The sequence below is a fragment of the Colletotrichum truncatum genome (assembly GCF_014235925.2).
Source record: "Colletotrichum truncatum strain CMES1059 chromosome Unknown Contig_0001, whole genome shotgun sequence".
Lineage (NCBI taxonomy): Eukaryota > Fungi > Ascomycota > Sordariomycetes > Glomerellales > Glomerellaceae > Colletotrichum > Colletotrichum truncatum.
In genome coordinates this window covers 8745889-8766188 of record NW_027222398.1, presented here as the reverse complement: position 1 = coordinate 8766188, position 20300 = coordinate 8745889, and the positions used below count along the sequence as shown (strand labels likewise).

At 48.9% G+C, this 20300-nt stretch overlaps 7 protein-coding genes across 7 annotated transcripts; 4 read left to right on the top strand and 3 right to left on the bottom strand.

The window, feature by feature from the left end:
• Nucleotides 1–719: 719 nt before the first annotated feature.
• Nucleotides 720–2624, bottom strand: CTRU02_202414 (major facilitator superfamily transporter; the record flags this gene model as incomplete). Its single annotated transcript, XM_070204036.1, has 5 exons — nt 720–1321; nt 1378–1829; nt 1878–1965; nt 2040–2280; nt 2340–2624. The coding sequence occupies 5 exons, from the start codon at nt 2622–2624 to the stop codon at nt 720–722; spliced, it is 1668 nt and encodes a 555-aa protein (XP_070062618.1).
• A 1123-nt stretch (nt 2625–3747) lies between these two features.
• Nucleotides 3748–4308, top strand: CTRU02_202413 (uncharacterized protein; the record flags this gene model as incomplete). Its single annotated transcript, XM_036719821.1, has 1 exon — nt 3748–4308. The coding sequence occupies one exon, from the start codon at nt 3748–3750 to the stop codon at nt 4306–4308; it is 561 nt and encodes a 186-aa protein (XP_036588523.1).
• Nucleotides 4309–4934: 626 nt separating this feature from the next.
• On the top strand, nt 4935–7030 carry CTRU02_202412 (uncharacterized protein; the record flags this gene model as incomplete). Its single annotated transcript, XM_036719820.1, has 2 exons — nt 4935–5301; nt 5376–7030. The coding sequence occupies 2 exons, from the start codon at nt 4935–4937 to the stop codon at nt 7028–7030; spliced, it is 2022 nt and encodes a 673-aa protein (XP_036588522.1).
• Nucleotides 7031–9235: 2205 nt separating this feature from the next.
• On the top strand, nt 9236–9439 carry CTRU02_202411 (uncharacterized protein; the record flags this gene model as incomplete). The annotated part of the gene is made up of 1 exon (XM_036719819.1): nt 9236–9439. The coding sequence occupies one exon, from the start codon at nt 9236–9238 to the stop codon at nt 9437–9439; it is 204 nt and encodes a 67-aa protein (XP_036588521.1).
• Nucleotides 9440–10160: 721 nt separating this feature from the next.
• Nucleotides 10161–12511, top strand: CTRU02_202410 (bifunctional catalase-peroxidase cat2; the record flags this gene model as incomplete). The annotated part of the gene is made up of 2 exons (XM_036719818.1): nt 10161–10490; nt 10568–12511. 2 exons carry the CDS (start codon nt 10161–10163, stop codon nt 12509–12511), a joined length of 2274 nt encoding a protein of 757 aa, XP_036588520.1.
• Nucleotides 12512–14489: 1978 nt separating this feature from the next.
• Nucleotides 14490–16018, bottom strand: CTRU02_202409 (uncharacterized protein; the record flags this gene model as incomplete). Its single annotated transcript, XM_070204035.1, has 3 exons — nt 14490–14845; nt 14888–15055; nt 15118–16018. 3 exons carry the CDS (start codon nt 16016–16018, stop codon nt 14490–14492), a joined length of 1425 nt encoding a protein of 474 aa, XP_070062617.1.
• Nucleotides 16019–17841: 1823 nt separating this feature from the next.
• CTRU02_202408 (tannase subunit) lies at nt 17842–19635 on the bottom strand (the record flags this gene model as incomplete). The annotated part of the gene is made up of 1 exon (XM_036719816.1): nt 17842–19635. The coding sequence occupies one exon, from the start codon at nt 19633–19635 to the stop codon at nt 17842–17844; it is 1794 nt and encodes a 597-aa protein (XP_036588518.1).
• Between the last annotated feature and the right edge of the window lie 665 nt (nt 19636–20300).

The window sequence follows — 20300 nt, the reverse complement described above, 5'->3', positions numbered from 1 at the left end:
ATTCATTTGTTAATGTAATTGTGTTGTTTAGGTACCATAGCTGAAGCCGCTATCGGATACCATGTCTTCCAATTGTGATGCACATTCTGAGAGTCTGGCCAAAACGAAAAAAAGCACGATAAGAGTAAACAAGAATACTTTGACGAACTGGGTGTATCTGGCAAAAGAAACGAATATCAATAAATGGAAATCCCCTTTGGTTAATCATTGGTGCTCCATCAGATCATACAGCAGGCAACGACCCTTCAAATGAGCTGTAGCCTGCCTCGAAGAGAGTTGATTGTGTAACCACTACGAGACGTAAAGGAAACATCAAGACTCCTAGAGTTTGAATTAACTGCGTGCCGTATTTTGGAAAAAGAACAAGGCATCTTTCCCCGTAAAAATTGAGCCATAATTACTTTATGGTCTATCCTTCGTCGCAGCATCGAAAGAATCCGAACAACCCTCATCCAGTTTTATGCAACTTGTCGTGGAGATTTGAAATCCCAATATATATCCACTCCATCTTGAAATTTGAGGTTGTGTTGAGCAAAGAACTTTCCCAATTCTCATCAAATCAATTGTTTGACAACTAGACTGGTACAAATCTAATAAAGAGTGTCTTTTTTTGTCTATTTATGTGCATTAACAGAGCAAACATACTCTGAATATATTCTGCTTTTGCTTTCTAGTTATGATGAGTGCCATAATATCCACCAGCACTAGGTGACCTTATCTTACCTTGTGGCTCTGGTTATCTTCTCACTTTTAGCTGTTTCCTTAGCTCTCATTCTCTGGGACCTCCAGTGCTGGCCCCAATACCAGTGTATAACGGCTAGTGGTCCGACCGTAATTGTGACGAGTGCCAAACCGAGAAATGTTACTGCAGGTCCGGTTGCAGCTATAAAGGTCTCGATTAATGCCACACCAATAGCACCCAATCCACATCTGACCAAGTTATTGATGGCAGTAGCACTCGCCCCCTTTCCCGGGCACAAATCTGTGACAAGCGTCTGGTTAAGAGCGAAGACGGCGTTACTTGTCGCAGCGATAAGAAACTGGAGGACAAGTGGCACAGCTATCCAGCCTCTCAAAAATACGATCGAAGGAAAGTTAAGAGAGACACCATAGGCGCCGGTCGATATGACAAAAATCATAACGATCCAGGGTAAACGACGGAGACGGGCCCTCTCTATAGGGAAGTCGGCAGGCATGTTTTTCGTTGTTAGCCTCTCGGTTTCTTCGAGCCCGTGCGTGGCCATGTACGCTTCTTCTATTTGTAGATAGTCATGTGTTAGGATTTTGCCAGCAATAGTCGAGCCCACGATGGTTCCGAACCCTATTTTGCAGGTCTTAAGCTTCCATTTGAAAATCAATGATGTTATAAATACGTACCATTGGGCAAGAACGCTAACCCAATCTGAAGATCGCTGAGGCCGAACAGCTGTTTGAAGAGTCCAGTAGTACTTGATGTAACCATACTCCAGATGGTATACACCACGCCCCCAAAGACAAGATTGATGAGTATATCTCTTTGTATCAGAAGGTAAAGAGGCTCCAAAAATGTAGCCAGTGTTACTTTCTTCCGTGAAAGTGGACCTCTAAGATCCTCTGACTGGTAGTTCGATGCTCGAGTGACATAACGGCCCAGAGGTTTGTAAATGCCCTCCAACCGGATCGAGCCATTCCCGGCAATGCTTCGCATTGTCTCGGGCAAGAACACTATGATCACAGTAGTGACTACTAACGAAAGTATCAAGAGAAAAACAAAAATAGATCGGAAACCGAGGAAATTTGCGAGCAAGCCGCCGAGCACAGGCCCAACTGCGATACTGAAGTTTCGGACTTTGAGATAGCTCCGAGTAAGCAACTCCGAGCACTAGTTAACAAGTGAAACGGGAGGCCACGACTTACTCGCCTGGTAAAAGCTAATGAATTCTCCCCGCTCTTGAGGAGGCGAGATATCCTGGATAACACCATTTCCTATCCCTTAGTCAGAACTTGATGACACCGAAAGTTGCTGAAGAAGGGGTTAGGCATTCACCACTCAAACTTACCAATGCTTACGGTCGAAGCACTTCCAGCTGCCTGCAGACCTCTGAAAACCATGAGGAGAGCAAAGTTTGGCGAAAAGCTGAGACCGATGTTGGCTGTGATGTACACAAAGAAAGAAGCGATGTAAATGGGTCTCCTCCCTAGGGTATCGGAGATGGAGCCCCAGATGATTGGAGAGATGCCTTGGATAATGAGGTACGACGTAATCGTCAGTGAGACCATTTCAAGGCTCACATGGAGGTCCTATGCCAAGGTCAGCAGCTCTCATCCTCGTGAGTTTTTGGAGTTTTTGAATTACTCACTCGTGAAATAGCGTCGAGCGAGGGGAAGTAGATGTTTGATGATAGGCCAGAAAACAAGCCAGCAGCACTTATGATACTAATGACAAACCACTTTTGTCTTCTCGTGAAGACATGGTAGGGCTGGTCGGTTGACTGTACCGGTGAGTCTTCCTGTGCATTTGAATCGTCGAACGGATTACGAGATTCGTTCGCCGGTGATTGCTCTGCAGAGTTTGTGTCGTCAAATGGATTTCTAAGGTCATCGTTACTGCCAGTGTCGCTTGCTGGTACAGATGTCAGCGACATTGCTCGGGAACCCAATTGATACAGGTAGGTCGAGCTTGCAGACGCCGAGATTCTAGGGTGAATACTCCCACTGACTCCCACATGATCCGGGGTGAAAGATACATGATTACTACTTCCTTGGCGCTGTTGGCTGTCGGTTTCGCTCGTGACAAGACGTAGGCTACTCATAGCAGCGACTGAGGTGTTACTGCCTACGCTATGCTGCATAAGAGGGGACACAGTAGATGTAGATGGCGTTGCAAAGAGTGATGATGATGAGTTTTGGGTCGCAATTTCAACTCTCGGGGCCTTGCAACTCAAGTAGTGTAGACAAAGCTGGATATCAGATCAGGACAGAAAGATCATGAACTTTGTCCTCATCTTTTCTATCGCCCATCTCTTAACAAAACAGTTCTCAGATTGCAAATATGTAAGCCACTGAATACGTCAGGAGAGTATGCCAACGTCACGAATCGTGTGGACTTTCCCAGTGGCCGTACATGCTACCATAAATAGCCGAAGAGGTTATATCAGAGTTTCAACCGTAGTTCATGCATGTTTCCTGGAAACCGAGCAGCCTTGCGCAATTGACTTTCATTCAAATATTCTCGCATTCTATTTCTACTGGCTGGTCTATCAGTAAGTCTGAAACACTGATAGGCGGCTCCGTAAATTTAAAACCAGGAATGGACATGACATGTGTCACTAGGGCTACGATGATAGGAGCTTCCCAACTTCCATAACACACTAGCGATAGTTTTAACATCGGGTAGCCCTCGGGGACCAAATTTATACACTGCGAATGGTCCCCGGGAAAATTCTTTTTGTTGACCCGATTTCGAGACGTGTAAGAACGGAATCCTAGACTCCACTGTCACTTCAGCCACTGTTACGTAGTGATTTGACTTTATCATAGGACACGGTAAGTGTTATGACTTTCTGCTTCACAGAACTTATAACCTGTTTGAAACATAACGAGGGCTTGCTTGACTCAGATAATACATCATAGTGTTCTAGTGCTATATTATTGACCATGCTCATGTTCTTATCACCTACTTACCGGCTTATGAATTTCCATACAACTTGCTAAGCTTCAACTGGTTGTAACTCATCTTTAGCTAATGTTCAATTGTCGGTACACATAATGGCAGGCTCCTTGGCAACTAGAAAGAGAGCACCTCCACCACCAAATCTCGACTTGGATACCGTTCGTCGTACCCTACAATCCGATGGCCCAAAAACCCCTCCAGGGCCGCTCACTCCACATCGGCCCCTAATTGTGTCGAATTTACCTGAACCAATCCATCCAACATCAACAATAACGAGCCAAAGGCCGCTGACTCCCCAACCTACACGGCCGTCGACGTTCACATCAGGGTTTGCAGGTCCTAGCGACACTAGCTCATCTTCCTCGACGTCCAAACCACAACAGACGACCTTGATTATTTCAACAACCGCAACATCATTTGGAGTTGTTTCAAGTCCTACAAATACCATCTTCGTCACTGCGGCACCTCAGACGGTTACAGTCACTGCGGCCCCCGTACCTTCTACCGCACCGGGTCCAGGTGGCATTGATGATACAAAACCGCAGCCATCTACAGTTGCGCCAACTCCGGGAGTTTCATTTACGACGGGAGCCGGTGTAGTTGTGATCGGCGTTCTTGGTGGTATAGGTATAAAACGACTGTTCCAGCGACACTGATACGACACTAACCTGGCGTTCAGCTACAGCATCAATTTTGACAATGATAGGTTTGATATTATGGCAAAAACGGAAACGGCGTCAATCGACGAACGATTAAATACATTCGCTAGGGGGATTAAAGGCTGGACCAAAGAAAAACACTGAAACGAGTCGTAATCATAAGCAAGGCGTTGGGATTTAGTCGGCTTCTGGCAATATTGAAGAAAAAGAAAGGGGATGGTGGTCGGAAACCCACAAAAAATGCTTAAAAACTAAAAGAAGGCTGTTTGTCTATTTCTAAACGGCTAGGAATTACTAGATTAACGGCCCCGATATCAGGTAGCCATTATGATACCTATTATGAATAGTTACTACCTATTACGAACAGTAAGTCTATAATTTACGTAGTAGAAAGTAAAATCTATATACTAAGGCATCCAGTCTTTAAACCAGCCATAGTCGGCATTCGAGAGAGTTGTGCACAGAGTGCTTACGTAATATCCAAACCGCATTTTGTAATACTTTTATGTTGGGCTGTAATTATTACCTGGTCGGCAACCTCACCATCCCCCGTCATCAGCATCTACGACTTGTGTCTTCTGCTTCTTTAGTCCAGGTTGCACTTTTATTTCGCAGATACCAACATGGATTTGTGTGAGCGATGCAGGAGGCTAGACGTTGACTGCTTACCGCCCGCTTTTGATTCATCAGATCCGGGAACGGATGGCTCTCCTCCACAGGCCACCCTTCGCCAGATTTGCGAAGGTGCCGCCTTGGCATGCCCCTTCTGTTGTCTTGTACAGTTACATCTCAGAAGCTTCGCCCAAGCTGAGCAGTACTTGACAGAAACGGGGCCGGTTGAAGACCTTGCAGAAACTCCCGTAAAGTTTTATCGGCAAATTCTGGAATGGAAAGTACGGCCAGTGAGAGTCTTGCCCACCAAGTTTGGTAGCATACATGTTGTCGGGCCAGGGAAGCTGAAGTTCGAGATCCCACTCTATGCCGAGAAAGGTCAGTTGCATTATTTTGAACACACTTGTGTAAACCACTTTTTGAAGACCGATTCTTGCTGACCTGCAAGCCAGGGAGCCCGGCGTCACTGAGCGGCGAAATCGTTGAGTCTGACCTCTCCATGGCCCTAGATCCCCATGCACCACGGCCTAGTCAATTCGTTAGAAAACGCCTAGATATCTGTTTATCTCAACATCGTGATTGTCGAATGTCCTTCTCAGGGCACGATGTGGAACAACGAGGGACATCCGTAGCTCCCAGACGGTTGCTACATGTCGTTCCTGCGAGAGGAGAGAAGCTGCCATTGAAGATACGGCTCGTGGAAATTGAGAAGAACTCCGGCTTTGCAGTTGAGTATGCAGCGCTCAGCCACTGCTGGGGCCCGCCTGAGAAACGGCCCCCTTGCACGCTCAAGGGCAATCTTTTCCACCACAAGGAGGGTATTCCATGGACCACGCTTTCGCAAACCTTCAGAGATGCGTGTGCACTCTGCTCTGATCTCGGTATCGAATACTTATGGATCGATTCCCTCTGCATCGTCCAGGACGATGCGACGGACTGGAAGACGGAAGCAGCCATCATGGGCCGCACTTACGAGGAAGCTCTCCTTGTTATCGCAGCCTCGGCGGCTACTGACTCAAGCCAAGGCCTCTTTGGGGTCAGGCTGCCAGATGACGTCGCGCCCGTGCCTTATAAAGGGGACGTCCGCAGCGGAGTTTTTGCTTACAATTCCCGTGGGCCGAAGGGTCTTGTTGACAATGGACCGTTAAATACTCGCGCATGGGTCCTCCAGGAGTACGTTCTCGCGCGTAGAACTGCACACTTCACCAAGTGGGGTGTCGTTTGGACATGTTCCCGCGACCCTGCCGTCGCTGTGTCAGAGTACGACTCTGGCAAACAGTCTGTTCATCCAATTCCAAACACATGGGAGAACATTATTCGAAGTTATTCCAAACGCGAGCTCACCTACAAGTCTGATAAGCTTATCGCAATACAGGGTCTTGCGTCTTCGTGGGGTAGCAAACTTGGAAAGACGCCTCACTATGGACTCTTCCTGGAAGATATGCCGCTGTGCCTTGCGTGGTTCTGGAGTGGACACGGCAACGACAAGCTGGTGCGTGATGTGGAAGGAGCGCCTTCGTGGTCGTGGGCTTCGGTCACAGGCAGCCTCGACTTTATGATGAGGGAGAACGAGGAAGCGACAACGGGAATGAGAGCACTGTGCGGTCGGATCAGACCAGATGATCAATCCGAGTGGCCAGGCGCCTTGACTTTTGAATCATCTTTGGTAAAAGAAGTGGATGCCATCGCGGGGCCATTCGACTGTCTCCCATCCTACCTCGAGGACCTTCAAGCCATTGATCCAGAATCTGAAAAGCTGCGATATCTGGTCCCTGGTAGCATCAGCTGGTGCAATCACTCGAACCATTTCGAGCAGCATTATTTGCTGGTAGATCAGCAATGGAGAAACATAGGCTGGTGCGCCTTCGACGAGAGGGAAAAGACGACTGGGCCGATCAGCTGCCTACCGCTTTTCAAAGAGTCGGCAACGCCATGGTATATGCCGCCCGTGGACACGGCGGAGCCATTCTATCTGTGGTGCTTGTTTGTAAGCCAGATCGACCCTAAAGGCTGCGAAAGATCTGTCTACCAGCGGGTCGGCTGGGGACGCATCCTAGCCCCTGCATGGGTAGAAGATGGCCGAAGACAGGACATCCTCCTTGTCTAAGAAACTTTTCGCGTATTCAACGTCAAACTCGTCCTCGCTGGGTATAATGAGATGTCGAATGGAACTGTCAAAGGCCAGATTGAAGCTCGCAACCATACAATGGTAACAAAAGCCCTCCCTTGAAGTTGACTTCTTGACGCTCTTGGGGGCTTTCCGGGTCCAGTCCAATCCTTCTCTGGTCTGATTGGTAGTAATGGGTCAACTGGCTGCATGTATGTAGAGAAATCGATCAGAGTTCTGGTAGAACATGACTAATAAAATGAGAAACAAGGTTCAAATGGGAATGGACGTGAATGGCAGACATCTGCGACATACTATCTGTCATACTTTACGCTATGTGGATTAGACGCGTCTATGTCTTCTTTGTTTTTAGTTGGCTAGTTGAAGTTAAAGAAAGGATTTCCACAGTTATCAGTACGAGTATGAGAAGATCGATCCTTGTCAAGGTGCAGCGACAGTCGTATAGATGAAGAAGTTCTAGAAAGGCGGATGAAAGTGTTTGGAAGAGACTTATTTTCCAGTACCCCGTTGCATGGTTACCAGTTGAGGTTGCCTGGCCACGTGAATCCTGGGTGAACAACAGCCAGCAGCTTGGCGGCAACAGAACCACTTCAACTCAGAGTTACGACTATGTCAAAGGATTCAGAGAGGAATCACATACGAATACATAAGCAGCAGACAAACGATGGATTCTTTAAATAATAGCGCCATCTGTGTAGTACAGTGAAATAAAAGCCTTGATTGAATAGGAGAAATACATCTCCCAGATTAGCCATTAGATGTAGAAGGGATACGAAGGACAGCGGCTGGCCGGATGACCATTCAAGCCTATTTTTCTTTATTGCATTGAGTATGTTTGAGAAGTTTCTGTCCACCGCGTATCTAAAATAGTAATTGATGGAGCTGCAGTAACGGATTGTTAAGTGTCTGTCTGTGGCCGCAAACTTGTACAAATAGAAGCTCTACTGATAAATATTGGGGCTGAACATACAGATCGTATATCTGGAACACAGGTGGCAGAGTTTCTTGCACATCATCTGTTCTACCTCATGGCGGCCATTGATTGCAGGGGCCAAGAGTATAACTGCCGATGACTAGGTTCAGGGCTGTATATCTTATGTCCTGGAACCTATCAACTCAGCTGTCAGTGTCTGATCAAGCAACCCTTGGTCTTTGGGCAGCCGTAAGCAATTCATTCAATGTTCTTATTCTCAGTCCAGCGGCCCCGAATAGACCCCTCACCTAGTCACTCCTCTGTGTTATGTTGGGGCTGGATGGATGCACAAGCTGACGCTAGATTCAATCAACTACATCTTGATGTCATTAACATCAATGAATGGCTGTGATCGCATTCGTGATGCAGGCCTACCAGTGTGATGGAGGGGGGAAACATGAGTCGGGGATGTTTCGCTCGAATCCCGGAATTGCCCGGCGCGGGGAAGAAGCTTGGGTGCTGCAGTGGTCAGCGGCCTTCAAAGTTGGAGAAGGTTCTAACCCGCATCAGTGGAAGATCCAATGTGAGCTGGCTGTTGGGTTCATCTGGCGAAAGGGTTGCAAAGATAATCGGGGTGTCTTGTGTACTCCTTTTGTGCGGGTAATGCCTATGTAAATGTATTCTGATTATTATTGAGCTAGCCCTATCGTTACCTGTGTTTCCTAGGTAACCTGTGATGTCTCAACCTATACTACAAGGGAGTAGGTAAATGTGTTCCTCCCATTCCTGAAACGTTCCATTGTCGTCGAAATTCGCCAGTCTACTACGAATCAAAGGACAAATGTCTTAGACTGGCTCTACCACTTGGAAGAAACAAGGTGGGGTAAAGTGACGTCGCAGAGCTCGTCAAGAAGCTCACCCTGGTCGATTTCTCATGCAGCTCTATGTACTTGTATATATATAGCGAGGGCGCGTAAGAGGTCCGGGCGCTGTGGGCTTCTGCATGGCTCATTTTTCTTCACTGCTACGAAACAACATGCGGCCACGACGCGGTCAGCGTTTTGCGGGGTTTCGTTTTGATCGGGGGGTTTGAACCATTCACATTCGGCGTAATTCTTGATACCCACGATGACAAGCCAACACTGGAGAACAGAAAGTGGACAAGCTGGGGCAGCCGGCTCGGAGCGAACGGAATGTGAACAGACAGAGCGGAGAAAGGCGGAGGCGCCCCCACAACATTGCAACTCAAAGTCACCTTTGTTCTGTTCCACATGAGCTCTGCTTATTATGTCTGTTTCGATTGGACAAGACGTTGTGTGTCGGTCGATCTGCATACCCTTTTCCCCAGGCTTCCCACCCATGGACCGGGGGAGGGCCCCTCCCCGCACGGCATTTTAACTCGGCCCAAGCTACTGTTCCAAGCCGGTCACGCAAGCTCACTGTATTGTTGCATCTTTTTGAGACTGTGGTGCTAACGGACAAACATGGTAATCTCTCCGAAGCCTGCTAAGCCGAGCTTTAAACCATCCCATTGTAAGCGTCATAGCGACTAGGACGCGCCTTAGCTGCTTCTTAACAAACTGTTAACAAAGGAACAATCCTCATGTACCCCTTTGTCTGAGGGCCAGTAATGTCAGCGGCGAGAGAACAAATGGAATGTCATCTGGGGTTTGCCACGGTTAATCGAGTGCCGTCTCTCTCTCACAAACGCGCCTGGACCCTGAAATCATCGCCATCCATGGCTTGGCCAAGCTGCCACCATTTGTCACACCACACTCGCGCTCTGGAAGTCGCACGCCTCCTCGCATTGTCCTTCTCCACTTACACTAGACTGCAGTACGGCATAGACGGCCGCTGTCACACGTTAGTGCAAGATAATCGGGTAATAGATGTGAGCGCACAGTAGCCTTCACTATGCACTCGGCCCTCGACCACCCCCCCCCCCTCCCACTTCCAACAAGATTCTGACTATTGGTCATGCAAATGATTGAGGGGTCGGGGGGCGTGGCCATGGCCCAAAGCCATAAAACGCGGGGTCCTCGTCCCTCTCCTGTCACTATGACGAGCGAGCGATTCCCTTTTCTTCCTCCCCTGCTTCCTGTCTCTTCCTTCACCAATTGAATAAGCAAAAATTGCCATCATCATTACCACACCAGTAGTTTTTTCCATCAGAAGAATAACGGATAGTCAGACACCATGGCAGAGAGCAAGTGTCCAGCTACTCGCCTGATGAACACTGGCGGCGGCGGCACCAAGAACCGCGATTGGTGGCCCGATGCTTTGAAGCTTAACATTCTTCGCCAACACACCCCCGTCACCAATCCTTTGGGCCAGGAGTTCGACTATGTCGCAGCTTTCAAGACCATTGACTATGAGGGTCTCAAGAAGGACCTCACGGCCTTGATGACCGATTCTCAAGATTGGTGGCCCGCTGACTTTGGCCACTACGGTGGTCTTTTTATTCGCATGGCCTGGCACAGCGCCGGCACCTACCGTGTCCACGACGGCCGTGGAGGTGGTGGAGAGGTAAGTCGCCCCGCCTTCGGATTCGACTCCGGTTTGACCACATGGTTCTCATAACTGATCGTCGGCTCGTTCTACAGGGTCAGCAACGATTTGCCCCGCTCAACAGTTGGCCAGACAATGTCAGTCTTGACAAGGCTCGCCGTCTGTTGTGGCCTATTAAGCAAAAGTATGGTAACAAGATCTCGTGGGCCGATCTCATGATCTTGGCCGGCAATGTAGCCCTCGAGTCCATGGGTTTCAAGACTGCTGGCTTCTCCGGTGGCCGTCCTGATACCTGGGAGGCTGATGAGTCTGTCTACTGGGGTGGCGAGACCACATGGCTGGGCAACAATGTGCGTTATGCCCACGGTCATGAGGGCAAGTCCGGCTCCGGAGTCTTGGACGGCTCGCAAGAGACCACAACCGATATTCACAACCGCGAGCTCGAGTCCCCGCTCGGTGCTGCGCACATGGGTCTGATTTACGTGAACCCAGAGGGTCCGGATGGCAACCCAGACCCTGTTGCCGCTGCCCGAGACATTCGTGTCACTTTTGGCCGCATGGCCATGAACGATGAGGAGACCGTTGCCCTCATTGCCGGAGGTCACTCCTTCGGTAAGACTCACGGTGCCGCCCCCGACAGCAATGTTGAGGCGGAGCCCGAAGGTGCCCCCATTGAGCAGCAGGGCCTGGGATGGAAGAACAAGCACGGCTCTGGAAAGGGCCCCGACACCATCACCTCTGGTCTCGAAGTCACTTGGACCGCGACACCGACCAAGTGGAGCAACAAGTACTTTGAGTACCTTTTCCAATTCGACTGGGAGCTCACCAAGAGTCCTGCGGGAGCCAACCAGTGGGTGGCGAAGAATGCCGATCGCATCATCCCCGATGCCTTCGACCCCAACAAGAAGCACCTTCCTACCATGCTGACCACCGATCTGTCGCTTCGCTTCGATCCGGAGTACGAGAAGATCTCGCGCCGCTTCCTCGAGAACCCTGACCAGTTCGCCGACGCCTTTGCCAGGGCCTGGTTCAAGCTGACGCACCGTGACATGGGCCCCCGATCCCGCTACGTCGGCCCCGAGGTTCCTACCGAGGAGTTCGTCTGGCAGGACCCCGTCCCTGCCGTCAACCACCCTGTGATTGACGACCGTGACGCTGCTGCTCTGAAGAAGGAAATTCTCAGCACCGGTATTGACCCTTCCAAGTTCATTTCCACTGCCTGGGCTTCTGCTTCTACATTCCGTGGAAGTGACAAGCGCGGCGGCGCCAACGGTGCCCGCATCCGCCTCGCTCCTCAGAAGGACTGGGAGGTCAACAACCCTGCTCACCTCCAGAAGGTCCTACAGGCGCTCGAGCAGGTTCAGCAAAAGTTCAACAGCTCCGCTTCCGGCGGCAAGAAGGTTTCGCTGGCCGACTTGATTGTGCTTGCAGGTGTCGCTGGTGTCGAGCAGGCCGCTCGCAACGCGGGTCACGAGATCACTGTTCCCTTCACACCAGGCCGTACCGATGCCTCCCAGGAGCAGACTGATGTCGAATCAGTCGACCACCTGAAACCTTTCGCCGACGGCTTCCGCAACTACGGCAAATCCACCAAGCGCGTCCCGGCTGAGAACTATCTCGTCGACAGGGCACAGCTCCTCACCCTCTCAGCACCCGAGCTTACAGTCTTGGTCGGCGGTCTGCGTGTGCTGAACACCAACTATGACGGCTCCAAGCACGGCGTGTTCACAAGCCGCCCTGGTGCCCTGACGAACGACTTCTTCGTCAACCTGCTCGATATGGGCACTGAGTGGAAGGCTACCAGCAACCCTGACGTCTTCGAGGGCAGTGACCGTAAGAGCGGTGCCAAGAAGTGGACCGCCACCCGTGTCGATCTCATCTTTGGTTCTCAGGCCGAGCTGCGTGCTGTTGCTGAGATTTACGGCCAGGCTGACGGCGGCCAGAAGTTTGTCAACGACTTCGTCAGAGCCTGGGATAAGGTCATGAACTTGGATCGTTTCGACGTGAAGAAGAACTCCAACCTTCCCAGCCGTCTTTAAGATGTCATTAAAAGAAAGGTTAACGAAACGAAAAAAAAAAAAAAAAAGTAGTGAAACACAACGGTACGCATTGTGATCGATAGTCTCTAACTTATTAAAGAGAGACAGCGATGTAGTCTATGATGTCTTGAGATAGCGCAATGTACTTACGTCCAATCCAAGTTTGTAATACGTACAATTTCGAATTGTTAACTACTGGGTGTTCCATCTCCGTGATATGACCGAGTGTAAAACTCGGGGTAGAAAACAGCATCACCGAATAGTGAGTGCTGAGCTTCCATGGGATCATTCCCTCTGCGTGACACACATACAAATCTACGGTGGATGGTCAATTGCTAAGTAACGTTAGACCTTTCTTCACAGAATTTGGTTCATGATCAGTGACGGAAGAGGATGCAACGGCATTACGTTCTAGCTCTTTGGAATGTAACACTGGCAGCGGCGACGTGGTTTTTCCGGAACTTGTAAGCACAAGTTGCATCCTGATCGGCCACTTGTACAGTGTATGCTTAAATACATTTCAAAACACGTTCAGTTTGTTTTATGTGTTTGTTTTATTGTAACAGGTCCCTTGGGCTTTTGTAAACTTGACGAACCGGCCTGTGCGTGTTTTGATTGCGTGACGTGATATCATCAGATGAACCTACTGAGCTCCTCCCGGTTCCAGCCTGATGCGCGGAAGCCCCTGACCACGAATCTAGCTTAGTACTTGAGGTTGTTATCCTGCTACAACCGAGGTATTATGATAGACGAGCTCGTTCAAATACTTATTGAACTGATCTTCCAAGGCAAACCGCCCGGGAAGAAGTTGGTATTAGGAGAGTAAAGTAATTGCATTGTTTGTTGCCCTTTCAGCGAGCTTGTAGCTTAGATATTGCACTCTATTATCTAGACTACGAACGTCTAAGGAAGTTAAAAATGCTGCGTCAAAATATCGTCGAAACACGGATTTGTATTTGAATTTCGGGTCTTGCAAGATTACTTCTGGCGATAGTCACTGTAAGTGAAATAGGTCTTGTGCAGGTATGAACATTTTTAAGAGCAGTGATTCCATTATGAAACGAATTAAGATTAAAAAGATAATAAACGCCTCTATTCTAAAAAAAAAAAAAAAGGGAACAGTAATTAAAGAAAGAACATGAGGTCGACGGATGCATCCTCGCCATCCGAAACATGATAGAATGCTTCCTAATCCACCTGAGTGAGTGTGATGTCATCAATGTAGACTTGATTAACACCTTTGGAGCTCCCGATAGTGTCAACGATACTGCCGGTGAAAGACAACTGAATATTTACGAACGATGAGATAGGTTTGAAAGTCAACGTTCTCTTCATCCATTGATTCACCGGAGCATCTAGGAACTTCGACTCTGCGTAATACGTGCCGAAATAACCCTGGCCTGTGCCGGGCCGTGCGTAGAGCCACAAACCGGTATTCGAGGTCGAACTGTTCGACCAGCAGTAGACTTCCAACACGTGTGTCTTGCCAGGCACAACTTTCACGGGCAGTTTGCGATCGAGGTACGTAGCGCCGCTGACCTTGTTTGTGTAAAGCATGGAGATACTGTATTTGCCTGTTCGAGGCTTGACTGAATTGACAGCGAGATCTGCAATGGGACCCGTCGAGGCCGAGGATACAGCCCATGGTTCCATGTTGCCGGATTCCAACCCTCCGTCTCTAAACAAGTCGACGCCGGTGGTTGGGGTAGCCGTAGGTATCTGGCCCACTGAGTACGTCTTCGTTGTGCAGTTATTGTCGTACTGGCAGATCAAAGAGGCTGAAGCCGCATTCAAGCAACTGACCACGCTGGGATAGCTTTGAACTTTAGTTTCATCCAAGCAAGCTGACGCCTGGGGGTTTGGAGGCAAGCCAGCCCGGGAGAGTTCAGCTTTGCAGGAGGAGGCAAATTGGCTGACAGGATATCCCATACTGATGTACCACTGGGAATACTCGCAACCGCCAGGCAGCTTTCCAGAATCAAAGCAGTATTGAGGCGTTCCGTTGTATGTGGCCGTCGCAGGACAGTTCGTGACAGTCGTCATCGCGGGACCGGTAGTTGTCGAGGGGATGGGTGTCACTGACGATGTTGAAGAGGAAGTCTGGGAAGTCGACGTTGCCGAGGTAGACGAAGATGTCTGAGAAGCCGGTGATGAAGATGACACTGATGATGTTGAAGAAGTCTTGGAAGTTGAAGAGGTTACCGATGTCGATGAGGAAGTGGTGGAAGTCGACGAGATAGACGAAGATGTCTGAGATGCCGACGACGTAGATGACGATGACGATGTTGAAGAGGAGGTCTTGGAAGTCGAAGTGGTCGAGACAGATGAAGATGACTCTGATGACGTTGAAGAGGTTTTAGAAGTTGAAGAGGCTACCGATGTCGACGAGGAAGAAGTGGAAGTCGACGACGAAGATGACGATGACGATGTTGAAGAGGTCTTGGAAGTGGACGTTGTCGAGACAGACGTAGAGGTCTGAGAAGTCGATGACGAAGATGACACTGACGACGTAACCGAAGACAAGGATTGAGAAGCCGACGGTGTCTTTTTCGAGTATATGTTCAGCCTGTTCGAGGCGCCACACTTCTGACCAACTGCACCCATACAAGGCATGTTACAGTCCTCCTCTGGGGCAGCCTGACCAGCCAGAGTATCGCCGCAGTAGCACTCACTCGAGAACTCAAGTCCAAAGTATGAATGGGCCTTGCATCGCTCTGCACACTTTTCGACGGTCATATCGTTGGTGCGATAGTCAACAGCTTTCAGCGACCGGTCATAAGGCTTATCAACCCAGCAGGACTTATAAGCAAACTTGGACAGAGCGTTGCTGTTGCTCGCAGCAGAGCTAAGTGCGCCAGCAGCTGTTGACGTCGTAGGAGCAAACTTGTAGACATTCAGCCGCATGCCGCCACCACACATCTCGTTATAGTCTCCGCCGCAAGCCATGTTGCAGTCAGAGGCAGGTGCTGAGATTCCGGGAGCGGTATTTCCGCAGAAGCATTCTGAAGACCACTGAGTCCCAAAGTAGGCGTAGCCAGCGCATTCAACCGCACAAAGCTCTGCCGTCATACCGCCATCAGCGACACTTTTACTCGGGAGTTGGCGGGGTATGGTATCAGCGAAGCAACCAAGAGATGTGATCCCAGGCAAGGTAGTAGCAGGACCCTGAACCGTAGGCTTCGGGTTGCTGTAGATATTCAAGCGAAAGCTAGCGCCACATAGGGCTTTCGAGTCCCCTGAGCAGGGAAAGTTGCAGTCGGTAGGGCTTGTCTCTTTGCTGCTGGTATCTCGTTCGTTGCCGCAGAAACACTCGCGGCCGTACTCAAGGCCGAATAGAGAATATGTTGAACAGAATGCGGCGCACTTTTCCACTGTCATGTCGTCCGCGGCGGTATTCCGACCGTTGAGAGCTCGCTTGCCATCAACAAGATCTGCAAAGCAGCCGAGGTGAGTGGGTGCAAGGGCTCTCTTTGGGTGTTGGCTCGGTAAAGCAGAGACGGCAATCATAAAGAGAGAGAGAAGCGGCAAAAGCCGCAATATCGAAAGAGTGGAAGACATAATAGTCTAAGTTTTGAAAGAGTGAATACTCAACCGAGTGAGAGATAAAGAGAGCTGGTTGGTTGTGTAATGGGAATAATAGTCAATAAAAAGACGCTGAGGTTTGCTCTTTATAAGTGAGCATTCATGCCTAGATCTGCATATTCTTTAGGCTTCAAAGGTGAGTGGCTAAGTTCTAGAACTAAATTTCAACTTCCACCCAGGCAGTGCACATGAATGGACTTTGTTGCGATTTTCCAGCATGGTATTTCAAGAGTATCCGGAAATCGATTAGCTTTACTGCTGGGGCTGAAGATCTGCATACAATTCTTGTTAACATGTCTTAATGCGAACATCTTCCTTTCAAAAAAGGCCCTCTATTTTTTAAAGTTATTTTGCCACGAGATTGCCAAGCCTTTCCAGTTTCCAATGCTATCTATCGACAAAGAAGCCTGGAGCGCACTATTAATAAAATCTGCAAAGGGTAAAGGCCTAGCACCTGGGAAAGTGAGCCATTGAGATTACAATTCTTACATGCATTATGCTCGGTCACCTCCACTCGACCACGAAGGTCGGTTTTTCCATTAATCTAGATCCCCACCTTCATTCAATGATTCCACACGTGGCTATCATTTTTAAACTAAGTAAGAGTGAGCAACGCCATTATATAAGTTAGACAACATTGGCCTGGCGGGATCCATACTTACTTGTAAGTGATGCAAGCCTTCTAGCCTTCAATTTGTCAACATAGAGCCAAAAGCTTGAAGTTATATATTCAGAGCTACATCTTTAGAAAGAAACCCATGATCATCAAATGGAATTGCGAAAGCACCACCTTTGCTGCTTCTACATACTCTCCATGCCATGATCTTTTGCCACTATAGTAAGTATACTCAGCATTTGCTTTATTTTAAACGTTTGCTACACATCGGTGTACAATTTCAACTGAATAAATAGACATTCTCAAACCTTTCCTACGCTTATTAATTTTCAACTCAATACTTTTACGGGGTTCATGGGTTTCTTTTGAGTTGTCTACCAATTCCACGGTGTGCGAATCTTTAGTTGACTAGGGACGAATTACCCCTTTTAAGCAAGACAATTGCTAAGAACAGCCACAACCATAAATGAGAAGAGTGATAGCGCTTTTCGCAAAACATTCCTTATTGCTGACAGCTTTTAGTTTGTGTTGTTTATCTTTCCTAATTACACCACCCATTCACATCATTCTATACCATGTACACAACCTTAGAAACCTTTGCATAGTGAAACGCAGTTTCACCATCGGCCGACACTTAACCCTACCGCCACCCGTCCCTAAGCGTGGTCTTTCAACTAACCAACACTGATGCACTAAGAGAAATAGTTATAGACAAGAACAGAGACGATGAGCCTGTGACGTGGCGAAGACATGACGGTGGACATATCGAAGCATAGAACTACAAAAGAAATTAGAGACATGGTTAGAGGTTGACTCGTTAGCGAAAGTGTCTCCGCATTACTCCGCTTGCTCTAGACCGAGTCGATAATGGATCGGCTAAGCGATGATCACAAGGTATTGAGAGTCTATATTTGTTTTTATATTACTTGAATACAAATCTGATTGTATTTAAAGAAGAATCTTTGGGAAGTTCAGGCCTAGATTGACAAAGTGTTCAAAAAACAGATCATGTGAATAAAAGAGAATTGTCCATGTTTATGGAGCCTCCTGTTTCCTCGCTAGTCATATGTGCGGCTATTTCAATTCTCGTGAAGCAAGATGGTTGATTTGCGGGCAGTAACGCAAGCAGTATTTAATAGACCGGAACCTTAAAAGCGGGGAAGGTGTACGTCCAGCTTTCGATGGACTTTTCATCATTGACGCAGTCGAAGTCGGAGCTGTTTCCGCTCCAAAGAGGGCGAGAGGGCCACTGGCAAAGTAACTGAGTCTCACCAGCGTTGACGTTTGTAGAAGACGAGACGGTAGCGTTGAGACGACTAGGCTTGTTGCCGTTCTCAACCCAGTCAATCATAATGTCCATGTTGTTCTGGGGATAAGGGCCAGGCTGAAGGCTGTTGCTACCGCAGTGACCAGCACCAGGGACCAGATAGAATTGGTACCATTCCTGGAGAGCCTCAAGAGCTTTGTCGTCGGTAACGTTGGGGTACATGATGGAACGAACAGATTGCCAGTAGTGAACCGAAGAGGCGGCGGGAATGCTGGAGTCTGACTCTCCATGGTAGTGAAGGAGCTTTCCACCAGTGGACTGGAAGGGAGTCAAGTCGGGTAGAGTGGTTTGAAGGGTGTCGAGATAGCGGAGCATGCCGGTGTTCATCCAGTCGACCAAGGTGTCGTAAGTGACATTGTTAAGATCGGAGAGGTTGTCAAGGTCGAGCAGCTGGACGAACTTCGTAACGTACTCGCCACCGGTGGAAGGAATGCTGAGCTCCCACTTGCCCGTGTCGGAGTTGTAGGTGGTACTAGCATCGCCTAGCTCAGATGCAATCTGCCAAGAAAGGTAGGCACGCTGACCTTGGGAGTTGAACACACCATCATAGATGGCTTGGGCGACAGCGACACCCTGTTCCGTGACAGTCCCGTTCTGGGCGGGCTGGTAGCTCGTGGTGCTTCCCTGAGCTTGCCTCTTGTTGATGTTTCTCTTGTTGAAGCCGAAACCAAGGGAGGTGTTGTTCTTCTCCGCGCAATAGTAAGATTCTCCAATGACGCTCTTCAAGTCAAACTGAAGCTTGCAAAGATCGGTACGAGATACAACGCCATCGGTCCTTCCATCAAGAGGGTCACATGCAGAGATGGTGGCATTGACTATCTTTGCCAGCTCACAGGGAGGAGGGCAGTAGTCCTGGGTGTGCTCAACAGCGGAAGAGTAGACGTGAAGTACCTGCTGCTGTGCAAAGCGGAAGGCTGGGGCACCAGCAACAACACCGTCGTATTCTTCGCCCCAGCGCTGAACTTGACTCATGCCCTCACGTCCGCCGTCAGAACAGCCTTCGAAGTAGGTGTAGACTTTTTGGTCGTTGGCAAGGCTGTAGAAACCCTTGGTAAGAACCTTGCCGACCTGGGTCATCTCACCCAGAGCCTGGTATCCAAACATATGGGTCGCATCCCAGTTGATAGAACCATTTCCGTAAAGGACCTTCTCGTCGTAACTGTTGTTGAATGCATCGTAGCCTGCATCAGTAGCACCGCTGGCAGCCCCGTAGGACAGGCCGCCGGTAGCGTCGCTGGAAAGGGAGAAGCCACCGCCTCCGGCAACATAAAATCGGTTCTTGAAATCGCTAGGGCTTGGAAAAGCGTACTTGAGAACGACAGTATCACCCTTGCCAGTGTGGGTGTAGTGGACTGTTACATTGCAGTACGTGTAGGTCTCAGAACTACCAGTGCTGGGGCCACCCATGCCGCCGCCACCCGTGGTGGCGTTGTAAACTGCCGCGGCGGTGACTGTCGAAGGCAACAGGTCAATACCAAGCAGGGTACCATTAGCGGGCAGAGAATTCTGGACGTTTTCGATGGTGCAGACATCGGACAAAGAAGCCGCATTTGCAGCTGCCGCAAGAGCGCGGACAGCAGCTTTTGAAAAGTGAGGCATTGGGAATGATTAGGATTGAAATGTCTTCTGCTTGTCAAGGAATGAAAGTGAGTAAAGAGAAAAAGAAGCGAGTGTTGGTTATCTTATTCAATACACGGAAGATTAGGGTTACGATGAGCTCTTTATAAGGGCGAAGGTCGTACTCAATTCCACTCCAACATTTACAACGACTTACAGCCGCAAAGGAGTCGTAGATTTCTCCCCACATTTGGCCCGTCCGGTACGCCTCATAGTGTCGAGGCGCAGTGAAGTCCTAGCCTAGTGTTCTCGCATTAACCCCAGTTTATAGCGCACACCTCATAAAGACCTAAGTAATTTATATGTCGGCAAATCCCGTCCACTACAAGCACAGAAAGAAACAATCCATGTAAGCTCCGGAATTGTAGGGCTGGAAGTCGGGACGAACCTGGCTTGTGTGGGGGCCCATTCTTCTGTTTTTAGAGCCATGGTCCTTGCATTGTCTGATTTAGCACCTCATTTACACTAACGATTAATAGGTACACGTCATTGTAGTCCTGGTTAATCTCTACAACAGCGTCAACGACTTGTTACGCATCCGTCCTTAGAATTACAACAAAGCTTCTCAATCTTAGTTGTCCTTACCTTCTTGAAAACGTTCAACCTTTTCTGATAGCTCAGCCTTGTTATGATGCTTCTTCCTCTCT